At 42.1% G+C, this 24,885-nt stretch overlaps 2 protein-coding genes across 9 annotated transcripts in view; one reads left to right on the top strand and one right to left on the bottom strand.

Annotated features, from left to right (window-relative positions):
* Positions 1-116: 116 nt before the first annotated feature.
* DCAF16 (DDB1 and CUL4 associated factor 16) lies at positions 117-18,292 on the bottom strand. Of its 8 annotated transcripts, XR_013370479.1 has the most exons (4): positions 18,169-18,292; positions 8,917-12,730; positions 1,464-2,407; positions 117-1,065 (listed from the first exon to the last, which is right to left on the bottom strand). XR_013370479.1 is itself a non-coding variant. In XM_077881547.1 (3 exons), exon 3 carries the CDS (start codon positions 8,657-8,659, stop codon positions 8,009-8,011), a length of 651 nt encoding a protein of 216 aa, XP_077737673.1. In that variant the 5' UTR covers positions 8,660-9,278; positions 15,605-15,703; positions 18,169-18,292; the 3' UTR covers positions 6,003-8,008. The 8 variants fall into 8 exon arrangements, 7 of the variants coding, with proteins under 7 accessions (XP_077737673.1, XP_077737690.1, XP_077737680.1 ...); XM_077881547.1 differs by lacking the exons at positions 117-1,065; positions 1,464-2,407 and adding an exon at positions 15,605-15,703 and having other exon boundaries at positions 6,003-9,278; XM_077881564.1 differs by lacking the exons at positions 117-1,065; positions 1,464-2,407 and adding an exon at positions 15,605-15,703 and having other exon boundaries at positions 6,003-9,263.
* A 177-nt stretch (positions 18,293-18,469) lies between these two features.
* Positions 18,470-24,885, top strand: part of NCAPG (non-SMC condensin I complex subunit G) — a 43,348-nt gene continuing 36,932 nt past the window's right edge. Inside the window, exons 1-6 of the mRNA XM_077881495.1 lie at positions 18,470-18,666; positions 19,051-19,260; positions 20,497-20,725; positions 22,658-22,803; positions 23,092-23,176; positions 24,583-24,775. Of these exons, the coding sequence (XP_077737621.1) occupies positions 18,556-18,666; positions 19,051-19,260; positions 20,497-20,725; positions 22,658-22,803; positions 23,092-23,176; positions 24,583-24,775 (974 nt within the window). The 5' untranslated portion in view covers positions 18,470-18,555. The remainder of the gene's footprint in view (positions 18,667-19,050; positions 19,261-20,496; positions 20,726-22,657; positions 22,804-23,091; positions 23,177-24,582; positions 24,776-24,885) is intronic.

Raw genomic sequence — 24,885 nt, 5'->3', positions numbered from 1 at the left:
TGTATTTTACCGTAGGTATGTTATCCCTTACTTTAAAAAAAAAAAAAAGTCAGCTAGACGAATTGAGTTCACTCCATAGATTTGATGAAAGAGAAAACACACATCACCACACATAATCTTTGTGATTAAATAAGATTTTATTTGATTATATAGTGATAATACAAACAAATTATGGGAAAAATCCTCAATCACGACTCAGAAAAAACCCTAAAGCATTACATGGGCATATACCATGGAGCTGTCACTGGATTTAACTATATCTTGATAGCAAAAACACTACAGAAGGTGAAAAATAGTGTGAAATTTCAAAATATTATTTTTTCAAAATATTATTTTTAAAGGAGGTAATTCCTTGTGCTTTTAAATGAACAGAGGCTAAAATTTAAATGAAAATGCTGTTGACTCTACTGCTATAAACTATGCATCATTTCTGTAAATAAGAAAACTTAGAGATTTGCCTAAGAAAGGGACAAAATTCCTTTTACTAAAAAAAAGTTATATATATTTTTTTCTAAAAAAGCCTTCTGCAGTGCACATCTTACTGAGCATCCACTGCAGTTGTGGAGAATGACACCTGAAGAAGCAACCTAATCGCTGACATGACTACAATTTTACTATATTTTTAATGTCAAACTTCTAAAATCTGACTACTCTGGTTGTAGCAAAATAATAAAATTGAAGTAAAATTTGAGGTTTATATTCGTGACACTCCAGAATGTGTCCATAACCCCGAATCCAAAAATGTCTATTTGTTGTACTTCTAACTGCCTCGTTTTAACATTAACCCACTGTCCCCTGTACATCCCCCTCCCCCCGCCGGCCCCCTAGTGTTCGGGCATCTGTCTCCCGCCTTCCTGGTTTCCCAGGTACACACACTGTTCCCAGTTTCCAGAGACCCGCTTCCCCAGGCCCGCATCCTGCTTACTTGACATAGTAGCCATCCCAGGACTTATCCTCTTTGCATTCCTCTGTGAGATCTTATGTTTTCAGGACCCCAAGCCTTCTTGGGGACTCCCAAGAAGATGGACTCCTTTGTTTTGGTGAAGCACATTCTCCAGCGGCCTCCTAAAAAAAGGAACACGGTAAGATGCAATGTTGAGACCACAAAAGCCCAAATGTCATGTTAGCCCCGTACGTGGACGTTGGGGAGTGGAATTCTACGTTGGAATTTTTCCTCTTCTATTTGAAGGCCTTGTTTTCATAGTCTTCCTTTGACCAGTGTTGCTTCCAAGAAATCTAAACCAGATTGGAAAGATTTCTGTTTCTTTTGAGATTTATTGGGGGGGGGGGGGGACAAGAGCAAGCAGGGGGAGGGGCAGAGAGAGAGAATCTCAAGCAGACTCCCCACTGAGCACCGAGCCTGATGTGGGGCTTGATCCCAAGACCCTGAGATCATGGCCTGAGCCAAAATCCAGAGCTGGAGCTTAACTGCCTGGGCCACCCAGGCGCCTCATGAAAAATACCTTTCATGTGACTCTTGTTTCATCCCCTTCGGAAGCGATTAGGGTCTTTATTCTCGGCGTCCTGAAGTCTCAGGATATGCTTCTGTGTGTTTGATTCATTGTGCCGGGCACTTGGTGGATCCTCTTAATTTACGTGACCCGTATCCTACATTTTGGAGAAATGTTCTTTAATTTTGTTCTCTTTTCACCCCCCTTCTCTCGTCTCATTTTGGAGCTCTTACTAATCAGATGTTGTGTGCCGTTCTGATCTTCTGATTTTTTTTTTCCTTCTCTATTTTCCACCTCCATCTTTTTGTTCTACTTTCTGAAATTTCTTCACCTTATCTTCCAATACACCTACTGAATGCTTAATTCAAGCCGTATTTTTCCAATATTTGTATTTTCTGATTGTTCATTTTTTCCCCAGCATCCTGTTCTTACTTCACGGATGCAGTATATTCTCCTGTGTCTGAGAGTATTATAGCTTCTCTGGGGAGTTCTATGGCCCTTGCGTTATTTCCAGGTTTTGGGTTTGTTTGTTTTAGGTTATTTTAGTTGTTTTAGTCTCCATATCTCATTCTTGAAGTTACCCTCAAATATGTATTGACCCTTGGCTATCAGTTTATCATGATCACGAGAGACTCAGAGCCACATAGGAGTGGGCAGGCCTTGTAACTCCGGGTTTCATTGTAACAGATCATCAGGTGGCACGTTGTTCGTAGAATTGCTCCTCTCTCTGGGTGAGGTGGGCAGGGCTGGGCCTGAGCCCAGCTGCCAGATTCTGAGGCGGCCTGGAGGAGGCCGGAGGGCGCGTGATCACAATGCCGACATTCTCTCAATCCCCGGTTTTCAGCGGAGCACCTCACACCACCACTGCTCTCCCCGAGGCCGGGTTCTAATCTGCTCGGTTTGATCTGTCCAGAGGATAAGCCTCCCAGCTTCGGCTGCAAAGTGGGATGAGTGACCTGGTTACAAAAGGAGACAAAAATAAACGTTCAGATTCGTGTTTTCAACTTTGCTCCTCACCCCCCATCTCCCCGGGTGTCCTGTGCCTTCTGGGGGTTCTGGAAGGAAAAGATGAGGGTTCCAAGTGTGTGGACCGTTTCTGCAAATGCAGAACGGCTGCCACAACCGTGCTACCTACCAGGTGTTGTTTTGAGTAATACTGAAGCTTTTCTTCATAGTAAAGCGAAGTGAGAAGTTAACTGCTTAAAACACGGCTTAAGATTTAGCAGTTAACCCACACAGGACACAGACAGCAACAAACCCAAACTACCTATTATCGTGACAGCATTTTAAAAATGCGTCTGGAAAGGTTTTAATGGTTTTTTAACCTATAAAATGTGTCTCCTACAAAATTCTCATACCAGCAGTTGGGCTTCCCCTCCCACCTCACGCCTCTAATCCTGGCTCAAGTATGTGTTTGCCTCCCGCTCCCCTGCACCCCATCACGTATTTGGAGGCAGGTAAGCCACACATAATGGGAAGAGCCGGACTGCCTCCAGGAACAACTCCATGATTACAACCCAATTAATCAATGCTGCTAACATATTTATAGGGCTGCCAGATTAAAAAAAATTTAATGTGGATTTCAGATAAGTATTTTTTTCCTGATATAAGTATGTCCCATATTTCATTGTTTACCAGAAATTCATTTGGGCATCCTGTATTTTATATTTGCTAAATCAGTAACCCAACAGATTTAAGGAAACAGTGCATAGAAAAGTGACCAACATTAAAGAGGGAAGGTGGCATCTGGACCAAGGCATTCAGGGCCCTTGGAGTCCACATTACTCCCGGGCAGGTAGCTGGGGGCCGACACGACACAGCCCACTTCGTGATGAATTCCCGTGGCACACACTGGTTGTGGCCAGCATTAATGCTTTCAATTAATAAAGAATTTAGTTCTCTAGGTGTTGGCCCCGTGTCACCAGAGCTCTGCCACTGGTGCCGAATCAAGTCTTTCTGGTAGTTCGGGGTGCAATCATAAAGCCAGTCTATAGGGTTTTCTTTCACGAGGACTGGCCATACCCTTGGACTGTTCCAAAAGCTGGGGAGCCTCCCCAAGGAAGTTGTCCCTTCCAGACGCCTAACTAGAACACTGTAAAACACCAGGTGACACACGGGAGCCTCGGGTCCCCCACTGACACTATGGGCGGCACGTCAGTGTTCAGGGTTCGGCAGTTCACCCAAATGTGACTTTCCCTGAAGAAGGAGCTGCTGAGTTTACAAACTGCAACACTGACTCTGACACCGTTTCATCTGGTTTCTGCTGAAATCTAATCGGATACCACATCGGCTGGGTTTCTATGTATACTCGGAACCTAGTTTTAATCTTGTTGGGCCGACTGGGATCCCAGGTCTCCTGGGTGACCACAGATCATGTCCTACTCCTGGGACATCAATTCCTAATGGATCCAGGAATTTTCATATTATGTGTCAGGGTCACCCATGTCTTCCCAAATAAATCGCCCAAACTCCAGCCAACCTTTTCTTTTTTCTTTTTTTAAAAGGATCCAACCCTAACCCGTCACTAGCAATTTAAGCTAAGTCCATGCTGTTTGGAAGCAGTAACTCTGGGATTTTAGACTCAGGCCTTCCTTTCCCACATCTCCCTGAGAAGAGCCGGTCATAGTTCTCACAGCTAACAGCAGTTGGGTAGCCAGCAAGTGTCAGGTCATGGCGTTACCTTTATCCTTTCCATTTTCTTGGTCTCATGCCGAAACTGTTATTTAATCCCACTGTTGTCACCAATTGAAAAGAATTCAGAGGGTTGTATACAGTGATAGACTCAAACATGTAACTGTTAACTGAACTTTGTTTAAAATTGGCAAAGATATGCTAGAGATTTTCTTTTCGACAAGAGCAAGTTGACACCGGTGGGTGGTGTTGGCTGGTATGGCCCTCTCAATGTCCCAGTCCAGTGGGTACTGCTCACTGGGGACTCAGGCCAGGAGCTCTGCACAGGCTTGTATCATGCAGTCTGACAACTTATCCAGACTTTCTGGGCTTTTCCATATGCCCCAGCCATACAAGCAAAACACTCCTGGCCCTGATCTTTGGGTGCCATTGCCTCTTGAATTTATCAAATACAACTTTTATCTGTGTATAAAAGACCTCTTTATCTATTCCCTTAGCTGACTACCCCTTTTGGGGTTTAATTGTGCCCTCCATGTGAATTTCCACTACACTTGCACATTTACAAATATCTACGGGTCTGTATAAGGATCAGGCAGGCTTATTTAACGTGACCCCAGAGAGCAAGAATATCAATGGCCAAAAGCTTCAGGGCAATTCTATTGGTTCAATATATTTTATTTTTAAAATTATCTTTAAAAAAGATTTATTTGAGACAGAGAGCACAAGCAGGGGGAGGTGCAGATGGAGAGGAACAAGCAGACTCCCCACTGAGCAAGGAGCCAGATGCAGGGCTCAGCTGCATCCCAGGACCCTGAGATCATGACCTGAGCTGAAATCAGATGCTTAACCTGAGTCAATCACCCAGGTGCCCTGGTTCGATGTATTTTAAAATTAATTTCTGGGACGCCTGGGTGGCTCAGCGGTTGAGTGTCCACCTTCGGTTCAGGGCGTGGTCCCTGGATCCAGGATCGAGTCCCGCACTGGGCTCCTTGAGGGGGGCCTGCTTCTCCCTCTGCCTGTGTCTCCGTCCCTGTCTCTCATGAATAAATAAATAAATCTTAAAAAACAACAACAACTAATTTATGTGTAGTATCTAATTTTGCACTCCCAGTGTCTGGATTATAGTAGACAGACACACCATATGTTATTAGATGAATGGCTAAATTTCTAACAAGAGACATTTAAAAGTAATGGGATACTCCAAAAGGCATGAAGTTCTCTAATACTGAAGCCAAAAGTAGAAAATTATTTATTAGAGACAGGAGAGAGAATTTATGTATTGGTAAAAAAATAACCCAAGCGATCTCTAAATTCCCTAACAGCAGACATGTATCAATTTTCTTCCTTCTCTTGGGAACGCTGATGGGTTTAAAAGACATGATTACGGTCTTCTGTGCTCAAAGTATCTGGACTGCTTCAACAAAAAGAGGCTGCCGATCTGCACGGCAAGAGAGTAATACCTTTAATAACATTAATGTCTGTTGGTTTAGAAGTCCTGTTTCCTTTGATAAATATTCCTGTGAATACATAATAAATTTGTCATTTCTCCCAATCTCTTGTAGGGGAGAGTGGGAAAGTGGTAAATCCTCCCCTACAGCCCCGTGTCTGTGGCACACACAAAGAAGTAAAGGCTTAAGTCTTTTCCAGGAACCTATCACTCTGTGTAACCTGTAATTACTTAACACATACTAACAAATGGGTTCAAATACAGGTCTTGACTGAATAGCTGACATTTTCTTCTATGAGTATGTTTCATTTTCTAGAGCTGCCAAGTCACCTCCTATCAGACACTCTGTATAGATACTATTTATCTGTATCCGTATCAGTCAGTTGACTCTATTCAGCACTTAGTGAATGTTGGATAGGCCTTAAGCAAAGCAGGATCTATTTCATTTGTTGAGAACAAATGACCATACTCTGTTCAGCATGTATAAAGCTGTTGGTTTATTTAGCTGCGGAGCTGGGGAAAGGCTTCCTTTTGGAGTGAATAGCAAAAATGCTTCATGAGCAAGGCACTTTTATACACACATACAGAAAAAGGAACAAATTATGGTTACATAAACATCAATATATTTTAATTTTCAGATCTCCCTACCTCTTCCCACCTCCCGCTTAAAAAAAAAAAAAAAAAAAAAGGAAAACAGGTTCTTACAACATTTTAAAAACCCAGTTTCACAGAACATCTACATAGGAACAGTTTCTGATACATTCAGTTATACTAACAGTATGATATGGTTTCAGTTCAGCAATTTTCCACTAACAAATATTTTTTCCTATTACAGGTCCCTCTTTTTTCCTTAAGATACGACAACTAAGGCTTAGCGGAAAAACTCATCAGATTATAAACATTTCCCTCTCTCCTTAAAGTTGCTATACATGTATAGAATTTGTGATTCCACTGATGCTTCCCTTTCTTTGATGCCACATCATATGCAGTACTTAATTATGGAGAACAGGAAAAAGACTAAAATGAAAGGGTATGTGACATATTTTTTCACAATCCATTTTCTGATGGCTTTTTGATGCCCGGTCAGCCAGGATCACACACACAGGTTTCACTCTATTGTAGGTGTGTGAAAAGATTTAATGGTCGCATGCATCTTCTTTTATGTAGTACTTCTATGTTTTGACTTATTTAAATAAATACAGCAAGATTAATTCACAAGGGTACTCTTCCTTGTTGAGCTAGAAAAAAATCTAAAGCTAATCTATATCTAGAAAAACAATGATGCTACAAACCCCAACTTCAAATTGTACTAGGCTGAGATTTTTCTGTAGTAGTAATAAGGTCTTAAAAGTTAGAAGAGTTCCTGAAAAGTTTGCAATAGATGTAAACAGTGCATAAAGTACTGCTGAGATTATACAGATGAAATATTTTAATTCACTAGTAGTTAATACTGAAAGCATAAATGCTCTTAATCCTTTCCTACTGGTCTTTTATTATTTATTTTTTATTATTTATTTTTTTTAAAGATTTTATTTATTTATTCATAGAGACAGAGAGAGAGACAGGCAGAGGGAGAAGCAGGCTCCATGCAGAGAGCCTGACGTGGGACTCGATCCAGGGTCTCCAGGATCATGCCCGGGGCTGCAGGCGGCGCTAAACCGCGGCGCCACCGGGGCTGCCCTCCTTTCCTACTGGTCTTTTAAAATACAATCTGCTCTTGACTAACCTCTGAATGCCAAGATGCATGAAACACATTCCCTGCAGAACAGGTGTCTGTTTAACCCCCGGTTTCAATTTTTTTAGGCCAACGTAGCTAGAGACGGCCTGCTGGGAGCCTATGATATAAAGGTTTATACTGTAACTGCAGGTACTGTAACAGGTCTGAAGCAGTACAGTCTATGTTTGAAACTGCACTCCCTCCCCCCAAAATAAGAACCCTAAAGGGTGCCATCTATAGGCCTATCTGTATAAAAGGTGGGAGATAAATCCTCAGCCCCATCATTTTCTTTTGTCTAGGTAATTCAAATTAATTTAACTAGCATGTAGAAATTAACGTTAGAAAAGCATATGCTCAGAAAGGTGTTATTGGGAGTAGCTAAGTTCCCACTTTCCCCACTGGCTATTTTGAAGGTAAGGTAACAAAAGGGGTAGGGGCCCGTTACTTCTTCCTCTCCATTCAGAGAGGCACAATAAATTGGGGGGCGGGGGCTGAGTGTGAACAATAGTCAACTTCTGTAATATGGTCCGTTTTGTCTAATTTTCTACTGAAGTTTTCATTTTATCCACAGGGTCTGTCAAAGGGCAAGCTCATCATGCATTTTCTGTAGCGGAGTTACGGTGCTACTGTAGTGGCAGTACTTAAGGGCTTGTCAGGACAGGGCATCGTTCATTGAGAAGGCATGTGTTTCTTAACTGCGGTGTGTGTGTGACTTCCTTCTCAATCAGCAATAGGACAGGTACCAGAACAAATGGTAGCTCTTTATAGTGATGCAGTTAGGAGTCTATTAACTGCCTTTTGGAAGTCAGTGTATGAGTAAGTCGTGTTGATGGGTTCAGTGCGGGTTGTTTCCTTAACTGTTTTAGTTAACCAGCCACAGCAACAACCAGAAACACATGAATTAGGGATCTGTTTTAGGTATTCAGGTATGGGAGTGGCTCTACTCAACGTTCTGCTTAACTGTTTGGTGGCAAGCTGTAGTGCTCCATTTAGAGTGGCATGATCTCTAGACAGCCGGCTGGCAGTTTTAAGGGGCTTCTGAAAAGGGGGTACTCCACAAGAAGCCAGAGGAGGCCACTCAGGAATTGGTTCCAGTTTGGGTACACAATGGGAGCAATGGGAGAGTCTTAGGCCTATCTCTCGAAGTATATGGACTGGTGTGCTTGGATCCAAGAGTTTAGCGTGATATAACCAGGAATTAGGATTTAAAGGTTTCCAAGTTGTAGAATATTTTAAAAGGCACTTAACCTGCCAAGCAAGACTCTCAAGAGGTGTTAGGTTGGGCACCACAGGGTCTTCTTCTTCAGAGGAATCCCACTCTTGCCCAGAACTCTCATTTAGGTAGTTAGCATTTTCTTCTTCCTCACTTTCTGATTCTGATAAGGGGTCAGGAGAGGGATTTCTGGGACCCATTAGAACAGAAGAAGAAACCAGAAAAGGGTAACAATCTAAGCCAGCAAAAGACTGACTAAAACTAGCAAACAGAAACAAAAGATGAAAAATCCTTCAGCAAGCTTAATCTGTATGACAGTCCGTTATGCACACATGGTATGTCTCTGGCTCATACCACTGTGCAGTTCTTCGAGATTATGTTGTATATTCTTCACTTACAAAGAAGACATCTCAGTTCTCAGGACCAGTTCAGTGTGTAAAAGTGTTAAGTCACTTACCAGTTGTACAGGTCAGAGTCTCTCCTTCAAATCCTGGCTACCCAAGAAGAGAAGGGGTCCTCATCTAGGAAAGCTGATTTTCTTAGTGGTCTCAACTGGTCTTGATACTGGGAAGAGACACTTTGTGTATTGTTTTGTTGGTGGAGATATTATATCTACTTGGTAAAGAAAAGAAACAATGGTTGCCTTTGTTGTCCACTGGTGGTGCAAATTTTGTGCAGGGAGACGGCGGGATGAGTTGTCAAGGACATCTGGTGTACACAGATCCGATGCTTTCCATGGATGGTGCAAATGCCCTTGGAAACTGGTGACTTAGTTGTTGAACTATCTGGAAAGGTAGCTTTAACCTGTGAATGAGAAGACTAGAGAAATGATATTAAAGTCTGAAAGCAATGAGTAACATTACTGTCCATCTAACTTTATTGAGTATCTAAGAACACGGATGCTAAATAAGAACCCTTACTGGGCTTTCCCATCTCTATTTCATAGACTCAGGCAGAATTTTCTATTGGGAATGACTCCTGGGAAGCAGAGCCTGAGGTCATTTTCATCTCTTCTTGGTACATAGCTGGGTCAGTTTATTCTTTAGTATACTGTTCTAGCCCAGAAAATTACTTCTTCAAAAGCAGTTCCTTGATGACCCAAACTCCAGATAGAGAGCTATAAGAGGTAGTTCTTTCCCTTTAGATGTGCTTGTTGGGATTAGTTTAGGGGACCTGTCCTGGCTGTAGAGCTGCTAGACGTTAGGGCTCTTGCTGGGACCCAAAGGCTGTGGTCATTATAACCATAATCTATAGATACGAGAGAAAATGGCAGGTATAAATCTTTTTTTTTTCCAGGTGTAATTCTTAATATAGTAGAAACTACAATGAATGTCAACAGGTTAAACTCACAGTTAAAAAACAGACAGACTGGATTAAAAAAAACAAGATTCAATAATAATGCAACAGAAGATACTTCAAAAAAAAAAGAAAAAGGTAAAAAAAAATAAAAGAATGAAAAAAGATGTAATAGGCAACTGTGGACCAAGATAAAGCTGAGATAGCAATCTTAATACCCAACAAAAAAGATTTCAAGCCATAAAATATAAGGGACAAAGATGGACAATTACACCAGTGAAAGGAACAGAATAAAATTATAGTACTCATCATATACATGTATGACCCTGAAAGCACAATCTCAAAAATTTTCAGGTAACAACTGACAGAACTATATAAGCAGGGGATATAAGAAGCCTGAAAAACAGTCAAAATATTAATGTACTTTATGTATTACATCAGTTGTCAGGATTCTATGCCAAACAGGTTAGACATCTGAGAGTACACATACACGCACAAGAAATAGATCACGTATTAGGTTATAGATTCCAAAGGGTCTATTTCATTCAGACGAAATTCTCTGACCAAAATGCAATAAAAGTAGGTATTAAAGGTTATTTAAAAGCAACTCTATGTTGGGAAGCTAATTAACTCATGGGTTAAAATGGAAATTGAAAAGGATATTAAATACTAAAACCGAATAATATAAACTATACAAGGCAAAATTTGTGGGAGGCGGCCAAACTAGTACTTAAAGGAAGTTACAGCTCTGAATACACCGATGAGGAAATTTAAGTATCTACAAGTTAAGCATTCAATTCAAAATAACGGAAAAGAGGACGCCTGGGTGGCTCAGTGGTTGAGCATCTGCCTTTGGCTCAGGTCGTGACCCCGGAGTCCCGGGATCGAGTCCCTCATTGGGATCCCTGCAGGGAGCCTGCTTCTCCCTCTGTCTGTGTCTCTGCCTCTCTCTCTGTGTATCTCTCGTGAACAAATGAATAAAATCTTAAAAAAAATAATGGAAAAGAGCAATAGCAAAATAAGCAGAAAGGAAATAAAAGCAGAAATGAAATAGCATACATATGAGAATAACAGAAGACTGAAAATTTTTTTGAAGATATAAGAAAAAGTGACTAGTGAAACTCATCAAGTGACTTAAAAACACAAAAAGTGTTTAAAAATAAAAAATATGACAAATATATACTAAATGTGAAAACCTAAATGAAATGGCTGAATTCTGGAATAAAATACCAAAACTCACACAGGAGGAAATAGATAACTTGACTAGAACAAGCCAGTATGTGTTAAAGAAAATGAAAAGGCACCAACCTCCTTTTAAAAGCACCAGGCCCATATAATTTTATAAATGAGTTCCACTAAACTTCCAAGAAAATTAATACCTATTTAAGTTGTTCCAGAAAAAAAAAAAAATCATATAAGCTGACAAGCTCCTTTTATGATGATAATAAAATATTAATTACAAACCTAGAGAGGAACCAAATAAAAAAGTACAGGCTCATTTCACTTGCAAAATTTCCAATATTACGTAATAAAATCCAATAGCAGATCAAATAAAAGGTAAAGAATATGCTTATAGAGCTTATCCCCAGGATAAGGGAAGGGAAGAACACCTCAACCTCAAAGAAATTTATAGGGACGCCTGGGGGGGCTCAGCGGTTGGGCGCCCGCTGGGTGCCCGCCTTCGGCCCAGGTTGTGACCCCGGGATCTGGGATCGAGTCCTGCATCAGGTCCCCATTATTATTTACAAATAATACGGTAATCTAATTTAAGAAACCTGACATTGAAACAGTTAGGGGACCCCCGGGTGGCTCAGTGGTTTAGCGCCTGCCTTCGGCTCAGGGTGTGATCCTCGAGTCTTGGGATCGAGTCTCACATCAGGCTCCCCACATGGAGCCTGCCTCCCTCTCTCTCTGTCTCTCAGGAATAAATAAAATTAAAAAAAAAATAAAAGAAACAATTAGAGTTACTAAAAGAGCTCAACAAAGTTCTTGATTTGAGATTAATCTATGGATATTCATTAATTATCATTATAGTATATAGGAACTGCCAATGTTAATTTATTTAAAATTCTCCTAATAACCCTACAAGAGAGGTACTTTAACTGCCCTCATTTTACACATGAAATTTAAGCTACGTGCCCAAGGCCATATTTCTACTAAGTGACAGAGTGTGGATTTGAACACAGGTACTTTTAAGTTAAAAACTTCTATACAAACAATACTAACTAAAAAAAGCATGACATATAAATCTTTCACAATGAGGAAAAAAAATCCAACAACATCAAACCTATCAAGTATCTAGAAACTATTTAATAATATATAAGACCTCTATGAAGAATAAAAAATTCTAATAAAGGACATAGAAAATGATTTAAACATCTTGGATGGAACAAATGAATATTATAAAAAGTTTTTCCAAATTGATTTATACAATCTCAATATGGAGAGAATAAAATTCCCCATGCAGCGACCCCCATTATTTAAACTGAAGATTGAAGGGGATTCTTGGCCTACAAGATATTAACACATATTACAAAAGTCACAGAAATTAAAATATGGTAGAGTTAGTATATTGGACAAATAGTCCAATTGTACAGAACAAAACTCAGAAACGCAGCCACACAAAGTTGTGGAATGTAGTACAAAATAAAGTTAGCATGTAAATCAAGGGGGATCGAACGCAGTTAGTACAAAATATTGGCAAAGCTGGCTCCTCACAAGAAAAACCAAACTGTATACCTACATACTGCCACATACAAAGGAGGACTCATGTTCAATGAAAGATCTACGTGAGAATGTAAAACTATGCCGTTAATAGAATATAATACACGAGGGATCCCTGGGTGGCGCAGTGGTTTGGTGCCTGCCTTTGGCCCAGGGCGCGATCCTGGAGACTCGGGATCGAATCCCACGTCGGGCTCCCAGTGCATGGAGCCTGCTTCTCCCTCTGCCTGTGTCTCTGCCTCTCTCTCTCTCTGTGACTATCATAAATAAATAAAAAAAAAGAAGAAAGAAAGAATATAATACACGAATATAGAGTATCATTGTGACTTGGGGTCAGGGAGACTGTTATTATTATCATTATCTAAGATTTTTTTATTTAAGAGCGGGGAGCAGAGGTAGAGGGACAAGCACACCCCACACTGAGCACAGAGCCTGACAGGGGGCTTAATTCCATGATCCCAAGATCATGACTTGAGTTAAAAATCAAGAGTTGGATGCCCAACCGACTAGGCCACCCAAGGACCCCCCAGAGACTCTTAAATAAAAAAACATAAAGCATGAGACCAAAAAATGAATTCAATTACATCAAAATTCATTATTTCTGAACTGAACTAAAGATATCAAGAACTAAGTTAACTACAAATCCACAACAAAAAGACAGCAACCTCAATAAAGAAATGGCTAAGGACAAAAATATTCAACTTACAGGAGAGAAAATCAACAGGACATTAGCCATATGATGAGGAAAGAGTTATTTATTTATTTTTTTTAAATTTTCTTTATTTATGATAGTCACACACAGAGAGAGAGAGAGAGGCAGAGACATAGGCAGAGGGAGACGCAGGCTCCATTCCCCGGGAGCCCGACATGGGATTTGATCCCGGGTCTCCAGGATCGCGCCCTGGGCCAAAGGCAGGCACTAAACCACTGCGCCACCCAGGGATCCCGAGGAAAGAGTTATTATTCAAACTATTTGCACATCTCATGATCCAGCAATTCTACTCTTGTGTATATAAAGAAATTCTCCATAAGACCTGCACGTACTCTGACGCTTCCTCTTTGATGGTAAGGAATTAGAAGTGTTCTAGGTTTCCATCACGGGAGGAGTGGACAAGCAAAATGTGGGGAAAGCACACTAGAGGTATACATAGCAACACGGGTGTACTAAAGGCACAACTCTAAATGAAAAAGGCAAAAAACCAAAATAACATTTCATCTATGCTACTCTGTAGGAGTGATTTCCAAAATTAGTAAACATTTCTAGTTTCAAATATACACTGAGTTGTGCTAATAACGTCATATGCTATGGCTTCAGGTCAATATTCCTGTGAAAAGCATTTCTCTGGCTTCCACACATTCTGTTCCCCCAAAACGTCTGGCATACATTACGGCTTGTTAGGTTTTTTTGAAAGAAAATGAGAGAATTACAAAGGTCAGCTGTAAGTAACTCTACAAGCATGTTCTGTTTTTATTCTATGAAGACAAAAATTCTCAAATTATTTTCAAGTGATCTGGGACTATAGGGCACAAGAACAAATGAAAAGTTTTTAAAGCAGGACCAACATTGCTCCTAAAGCATTATGAAGAAACTATGTATAACTTCATCTTTAAGAAACATGAATGCAAATACTTTCAAGTTTATATTATTACCTAGTTCATCATGAAAACAAAAACAAAATTGTAAACATACCGTAAGTCTTCAGTTTATTGAGACAGGAGAAGCTGTTGGCTTTTAATTCTCCTGTCCTGTTGCATTTTTACTAGATTTTTATCTGCAAGATTATTATTGGGCTATACTTGTTATTGTGTTAAAGTATTCTTTAAAACGCCCACTCTTTTTTTTTTTTTTTTTTTTTGAAGATTGTATCTGGGGGATCCCTGGGTGGCTCAGTGGTTTAGTGCCTGCCTTTGGCCCAGGGCGTGATCCTGGAGTCCTGGGATCGAGTCCCGCATCAGGCTTCCTGCATGGAGCCTGCTTCTCCCTCTGCCTGTGTCTCTGTCTCTCTCTCTATTACGAATAAATAAATAAATAGAATCTTAAAAAAAAAATAAAGATTCTATCTATTTATTTGAGAGTGAGCAAAACAAGGAGCAGGGGGAGGGGCAGAGGGAGAGGGACCCTGACCTGGGGCTGGATCCTGATCCCGGAGTTCTGGGATCATGACCAGAGCTGAAGGCAGATGCCCAACCCACTGAGGTACCCTTCTACTTTTTTAGCAGAAATAAGACAAAGTCTCGTTGGGGGCATATGTAAATTCTAGAGTGAACTCATCACTGTTACTCCTTTACATTCCATGTGTACAATTTTCCCACATCAAAACTGAACTAACTGGATCTATTATTCCATTTACTTGTGTCTAATTTACCTTTAAAGAATGATTTTACCATAATTTCAGAACTAAATAGGCTTACCTTCCAAAATCTTTAGTTTTGTTATTTCTTCAACTAAACTAAGTTTACCAAGGACAGGAAGAAATTTATTCCCACAGTTGCTAACACTTGTTCTTTTTTCCCATAAAACTAAAAGCAAACTCAAGAAAAAGGTAAGTTTTAAGGCAGTGAGACTAGGATTTTTTACTACCATTTATTATTATTTTTTACCATTATCAACTTTATTGAGGTATGACTGACAATTTGTGTATATTTAACACGTACAATGTGATGTTTTGATACATGTATATACTGTGAAATGATTACAGCAAACAAGCTAATAATTAATACATTCATCACCCCAGTTACCATTTTCCTGTGTGTGGTGAGAACACTTGAGATTAACCCTCAGCATTCCAGGTATACATAATTACTAACTCTCACCAGGCTGTACGTTAGGTCTCCAGAATTTATCTAACGCAGTTTGTACTTGTCCAGCATCTCCCAATTTCCCCCAAGCCAGTGATAACTTCCATCCTACTCTGTTAATACGAGTTTGACTGTTTTAGATTCCACATAGAAGTAGGATTATACAGCAATTGCCTTTCTGTGCCTGGCTTATTTCCCTTCGCAAAATGTCTCCCGGGCTGACCGTGTTGTAGCAAATTGCAGGACCTCTTTCCTTTTTAAGACTGAAGAGTATTCAATTATATAAAAATCACATCTTTATCATTTATCCATGGATGGGAACTTACATGGGTTCCCTGTCTCGGCTCCTGGGACCACCACTGCAATCAACACGGGACTGCAGATGCATCTTGGAGGCTGTGCTTTCATTTCCCGTGGATATACGCCTAGAAATAGGATTGCTGGATCACACTGGTATTTTTTAATTTTTTGAGAAAACTCCAGATTGTTTTCTATATAATTGCTGTATCAATTTACATTCCCACCAACATGTCTAAGGGTTCTCTCTTCTCCACATCCTCACTAACACTGGTTATCTTTTAATTTTTTGATTATAGTCATCCTATCAGGTGTGAAGTGATATCTTACTGAGGTTTTTTTTTTTTTTTTTGAAGATTTTATTTATTCATGAGAGACAGAGAGAGAGGCAGAGACAAAGGCAGAGGGAGAAGCAGGCTCCATGCAGGGAGCCCAATGTGGGACTTGATTCCAGGACCCCGAGACCACACCCTGGGCTGAAGGCAGCGCTAAACCACTGAGCCACCTGGGCTTGCCCTCTTACTGAGGTTTTGATTGCATTTCTCTGATGATCAGTGATGTTGAACACATCTTCAAATATGTGCTGGCTGTATGTCTTCTGTGGAAAAATGTCTATTTAGCTCTTTTGCTCATTTTTAAAATTGGGTTATTTGCTTTTTTGCTATTGTAGGAGTTTCTTATATAGTTTGGGTATTAACCCCTTATGTGAAACATAGTTTGCAAATATTTTCTCCCATTCTAAAGGCTGTCTTTTCGTTTTGTAATCCATCTCTTTTTATCTTTCGGATTATAATGTTCAAAAAATACTAAATAAAAACATGTTATTAAATCCTTAAAAAAGCTAATCAAAATAGTTAGGCTGACCTCTGGTGGCCAGATGCCTCATCCTTCAGTAACTGACAAAATGATAGGAAGTCCTCTCTCATTTGCAGAGACCCCCAATTAAAATACAGTAAAGGGGGGATCCCTGGGTGGCTCAGCGCCACCTTCAGCCCAGGGCATGACCCTGGGGTCCTGGGATCGAGTTCTCCCATCGGGGTCCCTGCATGGAGCCTGCTTCTCCCTCTGCCTGTGTCTCTGCCTCTCTCTGTCTCTCTCATGAATAAATAAAATCTTTTTTTTTTTAAGATTTATTTATTCATGAGAGAGAGAGAGAGAGAGAGAGGCAGAGACACAGGAGGAGGGAGAAGCAGGCTCCATGCCGGGAGCCTGACACGGGACTCGATCCTGGGACTCCAGGATCGCGCCCTGAGCCAAAGGCAGGCGTCAAACCGCTGAGCCACCCAGGGATCCCCCTGAATAAATAAAACCTTAAAAAAAAATACAGTAAAGGAAATAATATTGTTAAAAACTTCATAGTAAAAGGAACCAAAGGTAGCATGCACTGAAAGCATAAAAAGAGCTCAGCAATTAAAGGCCACAAAATAAGAAAAATGTCTCCAAATATTAGTCTGTCCTAGTTTACCAATTTTACATGAAAAACACATGGGATATACAGTGGTTCTCACACTAAGAACAGTTTCACACTGTCCAATACTGTAGACACCAGCCCCAAGTGTCTACGGAGCACCCAAAATGCGGTTACTGTAAAATAACATCAAATTTCAAAAACGTGGTAGGGGAAAAAAAAAAAAAAAAAAGAGAGGGAATGCAGACCATTAGTAATTTGCTGGTTACACGCTGAAATAACATTTTGGATATACTTGGTTAAAACACTAATGCCCTTTCTGGGTTTCTTTCCCCACAGCCCTCCAGCCATCTACATTTCAGCCATAGTGAGACTATACTGGTTGTATATTCTAGGAATTCCTGGGCCTCTAGGCTCTTGCTCCAGCCGGTTGACCTAAAACACTCACCCCTTCTCCGCCTTCTCAGAACTAGACCTCTTGACGATTTTGCGATTCCAGGCAACCCAAAAGCTACCGCTGCCATTACTTTAACCGGCACTGGAATACTTCGTGTTGCGTGTGTAATAGGAAACAAGAGAACCGGATGAATAAACCATCGAACGTTCACACGACAGAATGCCGGGACAGCCTGTCTGTGCCTCAGTTTCCTCGTCTGGAGGTTACCTGGCCCGGGTGGTCTGCAAGGGCCAGATGAAGTCAAGCGCTCAGAACAGTGTCCGGCACACGCGGGTCCGAAGGGTGTAAGTCAGTACTATTAAAGGACCCACATGAATGAACCTCAAAGACCACACTGATTAAAAAAAAAAAAAAAAAAAAGAAAAGGAAAAAGCAAATTGCAAAGGATTATTATTGTCATTTCTGCAAACGATGACTTGTAGGTTGGAACGCGAGGGCAGCTCGGTGCATTTACTCGGAGGCTTCCCCCCAGCCGTTGACACGGAACCACAGCGGGGGCAGAGAAGCCGTCAGCCGTGGAGGGCAGGTGAGTCGGCGGGAGAGGTGCAGGGGCGGCCTCGGCGGCCCCGCCCGTGTTCGCAGCCCGGGCCGTGACCCCGCCCGCGGCAGGCCGGGCGCCCGCGTCTCGGGGAGGGGGGCGCGCAGCCTCCAGCGCCCGGCCTTTCCCTTCTCGCACCCCCCCTTGAGCCCGAGCGGCCGCGGCGCCCTCGGCAGACCCCCGCGCTCACCCTGCGGGATGCTTTCCTCCTCCTCGCCCCGCCGGGCCGCACCGAACCAGCGACTCCCGCACAGCGGCTCCGCCGTCCGCCTAGTCGCGCGGCTTACATCACTTCCGGGCGGCCCTACGCCACTTCCGGGCGGCCCGGCGCCCCGCCCCTCGCAACGCCACTTCCCGCTCGGAGCGCCGCAGCCCGTGCCCCAGGCGCATGCGCCCGCCCCTCCGTAAGCGGGGACGGGCCCGCCCCTCTGTTCCCGCCCTCGCGGTAGTCTCGCGGTACCTCCTCCTCCCGCGGGAGTTATTTGAACGCGGTGGCGGGAACGGCGCCCCGGACCGTCGGAGGCCGGCGCGCCCCTGCGTCCCCGAGCGGCGGGCTCGTCCCCCGGGTCGCGGCGCCATGGGGGCGGAGAAGAAGCTGCTGCCGGTGAAGGAGGCCTTCCAGCTGGCGCAGCAGCCGCACCAGAACCAGGCGAAGCTGGTGATGGCGCTGAGCCGCACCTACCGCGCGGTAAGCGGGCGCCAGCCTCCCGGGGCCGCGGCCTCCTCCTCCACCGGTCGGCGAGGTTCCCCCCGGCCCCCGCGGCGGCCTCGGGGGTACAGGGAGCCCCCGGGGATCCCATGGCTCCTCCCCCTCGCACGGTGTCGCGGCGGAGGCGGCGGGGGCGGCGGGGCCGCCTCCTCGCACCCTGCGCCTCCGCGTCCCTTTTCCTCCCCGAAGTCCTGGTCTCCGCAGAGACATTTGTGCAACAACAATAACAAAAACATTTATTTTCCCTCCCTTGGCCGGCTTGGCCCCCCCGCCCCGCCTCCCCGAGGGTCCGTCTGGGCTGCGCTAGGGGCCCGGCAGCCGTCGGGGGGCGCGGGGGTCGCGACGTGCCGCTCTGCCCTCCAGGTGGGCGACAAGGCCGGCTTCCACGAGGAGTTCGCTCGCCGCCTCCGGTACGCCATGGTGGTGTACAAGCGGGAGCCCGCCGTCGAGAGGGTCCTGGAATTCGCAGCCAAGTTTGTCACCTCGTTTCACCAGTCGGATGCGGACGAGGAGGCGGAGGAGGAGGAGGACGACGGGGGCATCTTGAATTACTTGTTTACCTTTCTTCTAAAGGTACGAAGCTGAGACTTTGGGGGGAGTGGGGGGAGTATCGTAGAAAGTCTTGCCGTATTAAAAGGGCCATGGGAGTTTGCCATCCAAATCCTAGAGGAGGACACAGGCAACACCCCTCTTTGAACTCGGCCGCAGTAACTTCTTGCAAGATACATCCACGAAGGCAAGAGAAACAAAAGCAAAAATGAACTATTGGGACTTCATCAAGGTAAGAAGCTTCTGCACAGCCAAAAGAGTTTGCATGCTTTAGAGGAGGAGATACTAGGGGATCCCTGGGTGGTGCAGCGGTTTGGCGCCTGCCTTTGGCCCAGGGCGCGATCCTGGAGACCCGGGATCAAATCCCACGTCGGGCTCCCGGTGCATGGAGCCTGCTTCTACCTCTGCCTGTGTCTCTGCGCCTCTCTCTCTCTCTGTGACTATCATAAATAAATAAATAAAAATTAAAAAAAAAAATTTATAGAGGAGGAGATACTTAGCAACGGAGGAGATGTCTGTGAATGAGCCTGCCTTTTGTAGGAAGTGTTAGGACTGTCCTTGAGATGAGAAAAACGGGCTTTAACTCCAGCGTTAAGCTTTGATGGTCTTAGCCAGTTCTCACCTGGCTTCAAACGAGTTGCCTGTTTTGTTTTATTATTTTATTTTATTATTTTATTACTTTTTTTTTTTAAAGATTTTATTTATTCATGAGAGAGAGAGAGAGAGAGGCAGAGACACAGGCAGAGGGAGAAGCAGGCTCCATGCAGGGAGTCCCACATGGTACTCGATCCCGGGTCTCCAGGATCACACCCTGGGCTGAAGGCAGGTGCTAACCTGCTGAGCCACCCGGGCTGCCCCAAGTTGCCTATTTTAGAAATAAAGTGAGGGGGATCCCTGGGTGGTGCAGTGGTTTAGCACCTGCCTTTGGCCCCAGGATCGAATCCCATGTCGGGCTCCCGGTGCATGGAGCCTGCTTCTCCCTCTGCCTGTGTCTCTGCCTCTCTCTCTCTCTCTCTCTCTGTGTGACTATCATAAAAAAAAAAAAAAGAAAGAAAGTGAGGATTTCTACAGAGGGGAGTGTGCCCTGGTAATTTGGTTCAGACTTCCTTTGGACTGTGTGTACGGGGAGCCTCACCGTGTGCAGGCGGATCAAGGCAGCAAGGCGCTTTCTCTGCAAGTAGCAAATGACTCTTGTAACTTCCCGAATTCCGAACAGGATTCCTGTGATTGTAAATAGATTTTAATTTGTTCCCATTACAGTCTCACGAAGCCAACAGCAATGCAGTGAGATTTAGAGCGTGCCAGCTCATAAGCAAGTTCTTGGGAAGCATGCCAGAAAATGCCCAGATTGATGATGATTTGTTTGATAAAATTAATGAAGCCATGCTTATTAGGTTGAAAGATAAAATTCCAAATGTGAGGATACAGGCAGTTCTGGCTCTTTCACGACTTCAGGATCCCAAAGATGATGACTGTCCCGTGGTTAATGGTATGTATAGCTTCCTAAACTCTTTTTCAGTTTCCTTGACTTTGTTAAACTCTTGGTAGACAGGGTTTCTAAAAGATTCTCTCTTTCTCTGTGTGGAAAGGTATAGGGTACATATATGACTTTAAAAAAAATACCCAAGTAGTCCCTACCCAACTTAAAAAGTAGGCCAAAGAGCATCATTCACCAGTGCCTTTGAAGTCTGCCCTACCTCCCATCCTACTCTCCGTCAGAGTTCACGATTATTCTGAATTTTAATTATTCTCTTGTCTTTAGACACATGTATGTATCTCCTGTCATTTATGCATTCTATGAGTTGTATTTGTTTGCACTTTCGGATCATTATTTCTAATTGTAACATTCATCCATGTTGATGATATTTACTGTCTTACAGCATTCTGTTGTATGAATATAGCACAGTTAATTATTTCTAATATTGACCGTCTGGTTTCTAGTTATTTTACTCTGAAAAAAATGGTGTTACTGCGAATTTCCTTATCATGACTTCTGGTACACAGGTTAAAGAGCTTTTCTAGGGTATATACCTAAGGGGGACTTGTTAGGATCATGTTAGGATATGTGTACATTTCAGCTTTATTAGGTAAGGTACAAGTGTTCTGCAAAACAGTTTACCAATTAATATTCCCAGGAACAGTGCAGAAAAGCATTCATCGGTCATATTCTTTCCAATGTTTGATATTGTCAGATTTTAAAATTGTTTATCTGGTTGTGCGTGTGATACATTTCCTTTTTATGCATCTTTTCATATATTTAACAGTCAATATTGTATTTCTTCTATATAATGCCTATTAATGTGTTCTCATTTTTCTGTTGGTTTGTCTTATTGATTTACTGAAGTTCTTTGTTCTGGAAAGAAATTTTGGATCTTGTGAATTGTAGGTATCTTTCAACTTTAGATAGATAGCTCTTTGTTTTACTTTTTTTTAGGATGTCTTCTGCTGGACAGAAATTCCTGATGTCAAAATTAATCTCTGCCTTTATGACCTCCTCCTCCTCCTCCTCCTCCTCCTCTTCTTCTTCTTCATGATCTGTGCTTTCTATCTTTAAGAAATTTTTCTCTATCTCTGGCCTCATAAAGATAGTTATATTCCACTTGTCCATATATGCCTAGCTATGTTTTGGCCACATTTTCATTTTTCTCTTTGTCCCTGCTACTAGCTTTATTATCAGTTTTGGTAACCGATGATAGTTAAAATATTTGGTGTTAAATGGTACACATAATACTGTATAAAACAGGGACGCCTGGGTGGCTCAGCAGTTGAGTGTCTCCCTTTGGCTCAGGGCATGATCCTGTAGTCCTGGGATCGAGTCCCGCATCGGGTTCCCTGCAGGGAGCCTGCTTCTCCCTCTGCCTGTGTCTCTGCCTCTCTCTCTCTCTCTCGTGAATAAATAAATTAAATCTTTATAAAATATATTGTATAAAACAAGTATTTAGTAGTCAACGTGTACTTAATTATAAAGCTGGGGAAAATTTGAGAAGCAGAGGTGAATAAATATTTAAATACAGGAAATGGATTTTGTTTCAGGGAGTAAAATGAGAAGTTACTTCCTTTTTCAGGACTCGTTAAAAGTCAAAATAATAAGCCCTTTACATTAAAATCATCTGCCTGCTTTACTAGATTTTCTTCTAGATCTTGAAGAGTAGCAAAGACATAATCTTAATGATGGATTTTCCACGATCTTTAGGGCTTTTTGTTTTTTAGGTTTAGCCTTTGTGCCTAGTCCATTGACAAATTTCTACTTATTAAGAGAACTTGATAGGAAAAAAATTTTTTCACTAAAATCAAATGTGTAAGACTAAATAACTTTATTGTTTAAAAATATTGTTAAATATCAAAATGTGAGTTATCTTATGACTGTGGTTAAGTAAATAATAGTTCCTTAATGTACTAAAACGTATTGCTTTATTTTTAGCATATGCTACTTTGATTGAAAACGATTCAAATTCAGAAGTTAGGCGGGCAGTGTTATCATGTATTGCGCCATCAGCAAAGACTTTGCCAAAAATCGTAGGGCGCACTAAGGATGTGAAAGAGGCTGTCAGAAAGCTGGCTTATCAGGTAAATAAGTCTAATAATTTGTGTAGACATATTCTTAAAATACTTTTGAAAAATATTTGGCATATAATAATGATTTCTTCAATTTTTGTGGATTTTTATGAGATTTTTATGGACAGGGAGTATAGATAATTGAGGTAGACTCTTGCTGCATTAAATGTGTTACCAGATATTAATTTGTTTTGGAAATTCTGGGTTATTTTCTTAGATGAAGGAGTTATTACTAGTTATGAAATATATAGACTATGTGGAGTTTAATGACCACCTTATTATTTTTACTTTCTCCTTAAGGTTTTAGCTGAGAAGGTTCATATGAGAGCTATGACCATTGCTCAGAGAGTAATGCTCCTTCAACAAGGTCTTAATGACAGATCAGGTAAGATAGACTTCTATATACAAAACATCAGTAGGGGACACCTGGGGGGCTCAGTGGTTGAGCCTCTGCCTTCAGCTCAGGGCATGACTCCAGGGTCCCGGGATCGAGTCCTGTATCGGGCTCCTTGCAGGGACCCTGCTTCTCCCTCTGTCCGTGTCTCTGCCTCTCTCTCTGTGTCTCTCAAGAATAAAATCTTTTTAAAAAATCAGTAGGTTTTGATTTAGTAGGCTTAGAAGATTTAGAAAACATGTGTCCTTAATTATGTCCAGGAAGTCTGTCACTGTCACAGCCTGTCAAAATTTAGCTTGGTACATCATGTAGAAACATTTCAAAGGGTTAAAAGTCCTGGTAGTTAAAGGAACAGTGTTTGTTTTAATTTTCCTGTGTTTTACAGTTGAAGGAACTGTGTGAAGGCTATCTAGCTAATTTATATCAGAGGTAGGGCAGGATCTTTTTCAACTCTCTCTCTTCCAAAGAAGTGCCATCTGTCCCCTTTGTGTATGTCTTGGTGGTGATGTGTGCTGTGCTACAGAAACAAATTAAGAATAATCAGGCTAGTATAGTTTTCCTACCTTTTTTTTTTTCTCTGTTAAAACTAGAGATTGCTTACAGGCATCATGAGGAATGATATATTTTATTTTTTTATTTTTTATTTTATTTTTAATTTTTTAAAATTTATTTATGATAGTCAGAGAGAGAGAGAGAGAGAGAGAGAGAGAGAGGCAGAGACATAGGCAGAGGGAGAAGCAGGCTCCATGCACTGGGAGCCTGACATGGGATTCGATCCCGGGTCTCCAGGATCGCGGCCTGGGCAAAAGGCAGGCGCTAAACTGCTGCGCCACCCAGGGATCCCAGGAATGATATATTTTAAATTTCCAGTCCCCATGAAAAGGCTAAGACAGCTTAGTTTTGCTGTAGCAACAAAACTTGAGATTCAAAACATTGTCAGAGGACTAATGACTAGGAGGATGAATTTAACAGCTAAAGTTTGTTCAGTTATACATGCTGGTATGATTCACTACTGCGAATATAGCAATCATGTAATAGATGAAGTCAGGCATCAGGTGAAATAATCGTTATAATGTCAGGACTAATGCTGAAGCCCAGTGAACCCAGGGGAAAAGGAGTGCAGATATTTTTGTAGGCTGCGAGAGTGGGTGGGTATTTGGTTTGGGCCTTTTCCATTTTTATTGGAAGTGAGCAGCATAGTGCCTCTTGCAATATTATTGTAGTTTTATTTTTTCTTCCATATTTTTCTTTGTTCTTCTTAGTCTCTTCTCATTGTTATTGTAAATGTCCGTTTCATGTTAGCATTGATCTGATGATATTTAATTAATACAGACAAAATATAGAAAATGGAAGCTAGAGGGAGCCCCTGTTCACTTAAATTTCAAATGACTTAACAGATGCAGTGAAACAGGCGGTGCAAAAGCATCTTCTCCAAAGCTGGTTACGTTTCACTGAAGGAAATATATTAGAGTTGCTCCATCGGTTAGATGTGGAAAATTCTTCTGAAGTGGCAGTCTCTGCTCTCAACGCCTTATTTTCAGCAACTCCTCTTAACGAACTGGCAGAAATCTGTAAAAGTGACGATGGCAGGTACATGTTCCTTACTTGAAATGTGATTCTCGTGAACTTCTACAATTAGAATCAGTCCCCTTCTGGTCCTTTTCTGATGACTTCAGATGGTTTTAATAGCTTTTATCTAA

This window comes from Canis aureus, chromosome 2 (assembly GCF_053574225.1).
Source record: "Canis aureus isolate CA01 chromosome 2, VMU_Caureus_v.1.0, whole genome shotgun sequence".
Taxonomy (NCBI): domain Eukaryota; kingdom Metazoa; phylum Chordata; class Mammalia; order Carnivora; family Canidae; genus Canis; species Canis aureus.
This window is presented reverse-complemented; position numbering and strand designations above follow the sequence as displayed.